The sequence below is a fragment of the Heloderma suspectum genome, chromosome 4 (assembly GCF_057233095.1).
Source record: "Heloderma suspectum isolate Gila_16-S chromosome 4, 16-S_ref, whole genome shotgun sequence".
In the NCBI taxonomy this organism is placed as follows: Eukaryota; Metazoa; Chordata; class Lepidosauria; order Squamata; family Helodermatidae; genus Heloderma; species Heloderma suspectum.
The window spans coordinates 260,482,315-260,491,746 of record NC_139461.1 but is presented as its reverse complement, the minus strand read 5'-3'; the positions used below and the strand labels follow the sequence as shown (position 1 = coordinate 260,491,746).

At 42.3% G+C, this 9,432-nt stretch overlaps 1 protein-coding gene across 2 annotated transcripts in view; it reads right to left on the bottom strand.

Moving 5' to 3' along the window:
• Positions 1-800: 800 nt before the first annotated feature.
• The window catches only part of LRIG2 (leucine rich repeats and immunoglobulin like domains 2), a 61,969-nt gene continuing 53,337 nt past the window's right edge, over positions 801-9,432 (bottom strand). For both annotated transcript variants that reach the window (XM_084853475.1, XM_084853474.1), the window contains exons 17-18: positions 5,874-6,158; positions 801-4,737 (exon numbers count right to left, since the gene is read on the bottom strand). In XM_084853475.1, the coding sequence (XP_084709601.1) occupies positions 4,508-4,737; positions 5,874-6,158 (515 nt within the window). In that variant the 3' untranslated portion in view covers positions 801-4,507. The remainder of the gene's footprint in view (positions 4,738-5,873; positions 6,159-9,432) is intronic.

Below are 9,432 nucleotides of genomic sequence, written 5' to 3'. Positions count from 1 at the left end.
TTAGAGAACTGAAATCTCGCTAATTAGGCACGATGAACTGATCATAGAGCTGTTCATGAAGCACTATCAGCCTATACAAAAGGTTAGTATTAGTTACATGCTGGCCTCCTTTTTCCTCTACATGTATTCTGCCTTGAATAGATAATTCTGGATACAGCATGACCTTCCTCAATGATATCTATAGTGCTAGTTGTTTTCTTGATACTAAGTGAGGGTAAGGAGCTGCAGCATTCATAGAATCTAAATATGCGAGTACTATAAGCCAGCAAATTCTTTGACATACACACTCTCGCTCATATACAGAAGTGGTTGGGTGCCGTGTTTAGTTCCATCATACCCAGCTCCTTTCTCTATGCTGATTATAACCCCTGAATGTAATTATGGGGCATTGACTTACCTGCAGCATAGTGCTCAGAAAATTAAATTATGTCCATATAATGTGTAAATAATTATTCTCAGCATATGCCAGTGCTTTAATGGATGAGTGAGCTACCCATATTACCCTAATATAATTGCAAGGGTGCAGTGCCAGTGATTACTACCCAATCTCTCTTTTTGCATGTTGTCAGCAGGTAAAAAACCCTGAAGTTTAACTTCATTCCAGTTAGTCAGCAAACTCAAGGCAGCCACTTATAAGCTCTCAGCATTCAAAGGAGCTGGAAGGGATTCCTCCTTCCTTCAGTGCAAGCATTAAGTATATTTACATTGGACCCAGCTAACGGTGATTGACTTTTCTGGGTTATACACTTTGTTCTTTAGAAGGCTTTCTTCCCCCGATGTGTATATCACAAGAAACCAAAGAAGCTCACTGTGGGTCCCTTTATTGGATGAAGGTATATTACAATAGACAGACATATTACACATGCTATACAAAATATTCATTCTGGTAAGTGAGAAAATATAAATAGATACAAGGAAAGGACAGCCTCAAGCAAGGAGCCACTGGTTTGCACTGCCCTAGAAATGTCCAGCTACGATTACTTTGGCATTGGCAAAAATGTACTGGTGGAATAACTTTCCTCCCTGCAATTTAAACACAGATCCCTTCAAAAACATATAGGTAGGTGAAGAATGTTCCAAAATTAAGAGCCCTTGCCCCAATCCCAAACACAATCCCTTAAAGAGCTTTTGGTTTTATAGAACAGGAGATAGTATTCATCAGCTAAGTCAAGGGGTACCCCCCTGGAAACATACCTAAGAGTGAGAAGCTTCATAATTCGTAAGATTCTTTCCTTTGAAATTCACCCCCTTCTGGAACTCCTTGTGCATACAAATATCCTCAATTGTTCACCCAGCCCAAAGATCCAGCCTTATGGCTGAACCCCATTTTCTTCTCCAAAACTGTGTGAATTATTTCACATCATCATTTAGAGCACTGAAGCAGAGTGAACAATGAGAAGATTTGGACTGGCAAATTTCTCTCTGCATTTATGTTCTTGAGTTTCCAATGTGAGCACTCAGACACCATTTATGCAGTGGGTCATTTGCATCCTGGCACAGTTAATTCCAGGAGTGCATACAGACACAGGATGGAGCTCTGCTTCTGCGTGGTTTGCCAGCTTCTGTTCTAAAATTTGCTTTATGTAGAATGGATTTTTCATGGGCAGACTCAAGCTCTCCTAACTTGGGGGGGGGGGGCAGGGAAGCCTCAAGTGCTCATTTACTGGAACAGATTTACATTAGGTAGGAGCGGAATGCTTTAACCATCTTGAAGGTGCAGACTGCTGAAAATGCAGAATCAGCAACATGAGATACCACTGCAGATCCGCCTTCCCTTACTGAATGATTTTAACCACAGAGTGACATCATGACATACTTTTCACTTAGATTACAGAAGAGTGATTCATGCTGCAGTTGCCTTCTCAAAGATACAAAGCAGACCATATCCTGCCTGACTTTAATACCCTTAAAAGCACCTAGTATTTCATCAAAGGCTATTTAAATGGCCTAGACACTTCTCTTGCACAGCTCTACCAGCCAAATACCAAGGCCCTGACATCTGAGACTAAAGTAAAGTGCCTTTGTTATTTGGATGATGGAACAGTTCTCCTTCCCCTCCCAAATATTGTATATTCAATATTTTCACTTTTGCTGCTATAGCTCAGATATGGGCTGTCACAGACAACAAGGCAACAAGCACAGAAAAGGGAGACAGCGAGCAATGATAATTGAATGCTGATCATATACATTCAGTACTTTGAAACAAATACCTGACTGAGATGAAAGATGATTAACCCTCCATGGCCCCAGGAAGAGCAGGTTAGGCTTCTTGTGGACTACAAACTGACATGGCTTTGGATGTTTCAGGCACTCCTTAAAGGGCTTTAGTGCCCTGTAAGACTTTGAGCACCAATATGAAGCAGGAATAAGGAGCATAAGAGTTGGCACCTTCCACTGCTGCCCCCCAAAAGGCAAAGAGCCACTATGTACTCTTGTACAGCTTAGGTACCTGGCTGGGCACTCACTATAACTGAGACAAGTCAGCTGGGGATTCTTAAGTAGGAAGAAAAGGAAACGTGGCACCGTTTCCAGCCAGAGCCTCCTGCTTTATGTAACAGGACACACACACAGCCATAAGAAAATACCAGAATTCCAACTACTAAAAGGAAGCCTGCAATTACACTAGCCAAGCCTGATTCATAATGAGTTGTATGCAAATTAATTCAATTAACTGGGATCATAATTGCCCTGGCAGGCCTTTCTTATTATAAAATGACACCCAAATAGTTCAGGCAATATCTTTTACTGAACTGGAAAGACTAATGAGTATTTTTGCTGCACAGAACTCACGTTGTGACTAATTTGCACATTTAGGCTACAATCCTATACCAGCTTACTTCTGAGAAGACATGTATATCATAGAATCATAGAATAGTAGGGTTGGAAGGGGCCTACAAGGCCATCGAGTCCAACCCCCTGCTCAATGCAGGAATCCAAGTCAGTCTTATTGTATAAGACTGCACTGATATTTACAGTTTTGTTTGAATACAGCAGATGTCTGGTCTCAGCTAATATAATTACCTATGATGCAATATTTACAGCTTATGAGATGTCTTCAAGCTGCAATCCAAAACCATGAAATGTCACAGATTCGTAATAACTAATAGTATAGCTTTTCTTCTTTACCCTGAGATAATGTTCCTTAGTCTGCAGTTTCTCCACAGGATCAACTTCAGTCCTGATCATGTGCCATGTGTGACATTTCATTTTGGGTTATAGCAGCATGTTAGGAAGTGCAACAAATTCCTTTGCACTCCTGCTGTGCCACCTGGAATGGCCAAGAGGTCCTCTATGGCTAGCCATAGATATTCAACTCATTATTTCTTAAGACCAATTCACATCACGCATACTTATCACTATATTTCTCACAGTCATGTGTGTTGTGTGGGGAAAACTCACTGAAAAGTATTGTTTCTTTGATCTTTGACCTGTGATGGCTCATTCACACACAGAAGTCATCAGTTCCATCTTTCTAAGCTTGAGCCTCAAGGACCCAGTACTGTCATATGGTTAATCTTTCTCAGCATTCATGAAGTTTCGAAAATGACGTCTCAAAGTTAACAGCTCACATCCTGAGAATTCCAACAATAACCTACAGGTTACACAGGAAAAACACTTGAGCCATGTGCATCCTGTGGAGCACGTACACCAGACCCTCGGGGCCAATTCACACGAATCATCATGAGAGATCTTTCTTTCCATTAACAGCTGCTGCCCATATGCAAGACTAAAATGGGGGAAGAGCCATCACACAATGAAAACTTCCACTGAACAGGATATCGTGTGATAACGACAATCACCATGTGCAAAAAATGACTGTATGAACCATCCTGTAAGCCTTTAATCCTAGGAAACAATCATTCCTAGTCTTTTACAGACTGGTCAACAGATGTAAAAATGGTATACGACAGTATGTAATTGTTGGCATAATAAAAAATTTACATTTCAGCCTGACATTTATATGTTTAGTAGTGGATACAAAATATTTATATTATGCAAATGTATTTACAACTGAAGACTTTTAGCCAGAGAAAGGGTAAATAAAGATTGTGACTGAACACACTGATGCGAATTCCTTGTAGCCATCAGAAGGGCCAAATAAGTCAAACAAGAGTTTCATGCTCAAAATTACCAAGGGATCTTGCAAAGGGGCTCTTTAAGATTGGTTTCTTCAGCAGGAAAGATTGTGTTTGTGAAGCATTTGTGGGACTGTGTCCAAGGCAACAGAAACACCTTTCATTATCACTTCATGTAGTTTATTTTCTGTCCACCATTCAGTTTGTTGGGACTGCTGGACCTCAGCACGTGCCACTCGGTGGAACTCAACAGAAGGGCCTCTGCTATTACTTGCCCACTCTTTGCCTGCAGCAGGTGGTCACTGGTGTGGCCCACTAAGCCTTTCTGTTGCAAGCATGGAACATCTTTGGCCATGGGGCAAAACCTGAGGTAGCAAAGATATTGTCGACTGCTCCAAGCTTGCTGCTAATATTTCCTACTTTCATGATTTTTATGTAGCTTCGTGATGTTCCTGTATGTTCCGAGTCCTGTTAAAATCAAAGTTGTGTTCAAGTAACCTGTGGCGAGGCCTGGGGGAAATAACTGGCTCACGCTCACCCTCTGTAATGCCTTCGCTTCGCAGAACTCGAGGCACTTCGTGGGCCTTTGGCTGAGGTGAGAAATGGGGATGCAACAACCCCAGATCTTTATTGATGCCCCATAAAGATAGCTGAAAAGGATCTGTGGAAGGAAAATGAAAAAAGTCTGAATTTGTGACAAAAGTTCTCAGCACTAAGATTCTCTACCTCCTCTGTGATTTTGGCAACAAGAGGCGCATTCTTAAGCCAAAGCCTTTTGTGTTTTTCTGGAGGCATTCCTAATACAGCAGACTACTACTATGACTAGCAAAAATATGTCTAAGAGCCATTCCACAGGCATTACAACAGGCTCCCTACAGAACTAAAATCAAAATATTCTGTTGAATCTTCAAAATCCCTGGATTTCTAAATGGTTTGCAGTATTATGAAGAGTACTCATTAAAAAATAAGCATTAGTTGCAATTTTTAGAGTATGTTTGGAGAACACTGAGCCTCGTGTGGCGCAGAGTGGTAGGCGGCAGTACTGCAACCGAAACTCTCCCCACGACCTGAGTTCGATCCCAGAAGGCGGCGGGTCTCGGGTAGCCGGCTCAGGTAGACTCAGCCCTCCATCCTTCCGAGGTCGGTAAAATGAGTACCCAGCTTGCTGGGGGAAAGGTAGTCACAACTGGGGAAGGCACTGGCAACCACCCCGCTATAGTCTGCCATGAAAACGACAGCGCAAGTGGCGTCCCTCTAGGGGTCAGTAATGACCCGGTGCTTGCACAGGAGGAACCTTTCCTTTTCCTTGTAGAACACTCCTGACTCCAAAGTTACAGAGATGGGTGCAAGTGATAGTCTTCCAAGAATATCAAAGGTCACTTTTGAACAACTCATTTCTCTGGCTTCGTTCCCTATTGGCAAATGGGATTTGGATATTTAGATACTGAAATCCAGTTTAAAAGACACTTCGGATAAAATAAAATTGACTGCTCTTTCTTACTTAGGAGGTTAACGGACGTTCTTAGTTGGCCTTGTGCTAAAAAGCCCTTGATCATTGGGCCTTGGAGACTAGACTTCAACAATACAGGTAAAATATTGCTTTATATAGAAACATCTGTTTTCCTTTACTCTGTACCATGTTGAAGACAGGGTTTCTCAAAGGGCATTTTGTAGTGCAGCCATTTAGTAGTTAGCCACTGTCAGATGTTCTATGATAAAGCATAACTCTTTGTTCAGATGAAAATGGAATCATTTTAACATTATGTGATAAGAGCAGGATGATAATACAGCTCTTACCACTGTTGCACGGCTGAGAGCACGATTTCCTCTCATGCAGTCGATCTTGACTGTTAAGGAAGACAGACATGTCTCTGTCACCTGACAGACTATCCAGAGTGGTGGCTTCGTGCTGTGGGCACACTGGATAGGGCTCTTTGGACATCTGCACCATTAGGCTGGACAACGTTTGATCAAGTGGGTCATCTTCAGTGATGTATGTGTAAGGACAATACTCTCTGGTTCTGGAATAGATGTTGGCATTGTCATAGCAATCTGAGCAGATCACCAATGGTGCTGTGCCACCTAGTGGAAGAAGAATAGTGGCAAGTTAGGATGCTGTGACATGACCCCCATCACTATTGGCCCTTGCAGGCTGCAGAAATACAAGCACTGGTGATGAAATGGTAGCTTGCACAGATGTGCTGGTGATGAAATGGTAGCTTGCACAGATGACAGTCCTTCTATGGGTCAGTTGGCTGAAACTGGGAGCTGTGCATGTATGTTTGAAATTCTTCATGCATGAGGAACTCCTAGCAACAAAGTGCCACAGCCCCAGTGACAAAGCATCAAGAAAAAGGTACCAGGCTCATTGAGTTAGCCACCTATATGAATTCAGGAACAGGGAGAGGAGGCCAAGAAAGTAAAAACCTTCCCATCAACGCAGTAAATTTTAAAAGCAAAAGTAACTGCACTGCTTAGTATGATGAAAAAAGTCATCAAGCTATCAAGCTAGCAAGTGTTTGGGGTGGGTGGGTGGTGGATGGTAGGAAGCAGAGAGGAGTCATGTGTACGACTGTTTGCCAGCTAGGCAGAAGTGGTGGGTATGTAGTTGGCACAATGAGCTCCAGGTTCTTTGGGAAGGAATTGGTTCCCTTGAGGCTAACTTTTAAAAGCTGACAGAAGCAGACAGATACATAAATGAGACTTTCAGGGATGTAGTAGTGAGGTCCCACACCAATGCTGGTAGCCCCTCTGCTGTTACATAAAATGGCAGTCTCAGGATAGGAGGGCATCATATGGAGGTATATGAAAACAATCCTTTAATTAGAAGGAACTTATTTTGATGGGTAGTAAACTGATACCTTCTCATGCCAAAGACATGCCTTTGGGGGTAGGGTGGTGGTAGAAGGATCCTGACTTTGGAAGATTTAATAATTAGGAACATGGAGAGAAAGGTTTGTGAAGGATGCACTGACCACACAATGACTTGCAAAGTTGCAGACATCCCATGCTATGTGGTTTGGTTTATAGTGCAGGGGAAGAGTCAGTAATCATGGTACATTTTGGAACCCACAACAACAGGAAATGTAAGATAGTATCAAATGTTAGTCCTATGTAAAGTAGACCCACTGAAATGACTCATTCATTTCAATGGGTCTACTCTATGTAGGACTAACACTGGATACTACTCTCATCGTCATGAGGTCCTAGAGCCCACATCAGCTTGCTAGGTTAGATGCTGAAGTTCATGACCTCCAAGGTAAGCACTCTGTTCCACACAAGACCAGCTAGACAGTAAAAGTTGTGGGGTCTGAAAGCATAATGACTTGGTAGTGCTGGGAGATTTGTTAAGCAATGGGAGAAGTTGAATTTGCAAAAAAGAGACTGGCACCAATTGAACTGTAATGGAGCTACATTGCTTTCCACTTAACACTTGTACGGGGCTGGGGGAGGGGGAAACAGGGGTTGAATTGTTTGCAGCATCGCTAGATGCATTTAGAGGAGGGCAATATTCCTGCCCTCACTTCAAGTTAATTTTGCAGTTTAACTTAGCAGTATTATGTCATCTGTACATATGCAATATGATGTTCAGTTCACTGGAATCATCGTTTCAGGACTAAGACATAGCAATTAAGGAGAACAAATTATGCTGGAGCATCAGCTGAGCGGAGCTGTGAATCCAGTGAGCAGGCATGAGAAAAACACTGGAAATTTTTAGGGAACATTTCACCTCCTGCATACACACCGATTTTGCACTGAAAATGTTTGCTGAAGAACAATAAGAACAGCACAACTTAACATCAAAAATATGTCACAGAACAGCTTTAAAATGTCTGAGAAAATCTGGCAGAAGCTGATAGTATCTCATCTGGGATGATTCATCCCTTAGGGATGATGGTGTAAATGCATCAGGCAACAAGCACACTGAAAATTACAGGCAAAAAGGACATTTGGGGATGGACAAAACGTGTAAGTAGGTGCTTATTTGTTAATGCTAGGAGCGTCCAAGTGTAATTATCTCTGGATATAATGAAGGCAGGGAAAGGGAATATTGGGGGTGGTACTGCTCTATGTATCAGAGAGGGCAGAGAGCCTAATAAGCTAGGAAATGTAAGCGGAATAAACTCCTCCACAGAATTACTGTGGGTGGAAATAGACCTAAAAAGTAATCTAATACTGGGATAAGAATTGTCCTCCTGACCAAAACCTGGTGGTAATCTCAAAATGGACAACAAAGTCAGGGTGGCAGCCAAAATGCACAAATCGTAATAATGCAGCTCAAATAAACTCAATCCAGCTCAATCCAGAAAAGACAGTTGATGATGATGGGAGACCTCACTAACCAAGAAAAAGGTGTTTTGCCCATTCTGTATGAGGTCATATTTCCCCTAAAGGGGCTGATATGCAAGAGTTTTTTGGGGGAGGGGGGGTCGGAATCATAACAACATAGGAAGAGCTGTGCTGGATCAGACCAAGGGTCCATCTCGTCCAGCATTCTGTTCACACAGTGGCCAACCAGCTGTCGATGCAAGACCCACAAGCAAGACATGAGTGCAACAGTACCCTCCCACCCATGTTCCTCAGCAACTGGTGTACATAGGCATACTGCCTCTGATACTGGAGGTAGCATATAGCCATCAGGAGTAGTAGTCATTGATAGCCTTCTCCTCCAGGAATTTGTCTAATCCCCTTTTGAAGCCATCCAAACTGGTGGCCACCACTGCATTTTGTGGTAGCAAATTCCATAGTTCAGCCATAGGGCTGAAGCTGGTATTAGCCACATAGACCAGATTACATTTAAAGTGCTTAAAAAGCAGTACTGTCTGCCAATTTGTTTCTGGACTAAACTCAAACTGATTGCATTGATCTTTAAAAGCCCTAAATGACTTGGGAACAGAGCACCTTAAAAAAACACACCACCTCCCATATGAACTTTAGCAAGGCTGCCTTATTCAGAGTACCTTTTCTTGGCTGATGAAAGGTTACCATCCAGAAGGAGCCAGGACTTTTCAGCAGTGGGACCCAGCTTGTACAATGGTCTCCCCTTTGAAACCTGCACAACTGGCTCCATTTTGCCCTTCAGGAAGCAAGCAAATACTTTTTTGTTTCACTAGCTCTTTGGAGACCAAGGGTTATGTGTATTTGGAGTTGGATTTTAAGAGTTTTTAATAGAATGTTATTATTGTTAGCTGCTTTGAGGATCCAAAGGTGGGTGGAAAGGTGAAAAAGAACCTTTGTTATTAAACAAAGAAAAGGAGAATGGGACGCTCCAAAGGGATCTCTCCATAACAGTGAATGGGTAACAAAATGTCAGATAAGGTTTAATTAAAGAATTGTAAAGTGAAGCTCACTGGGG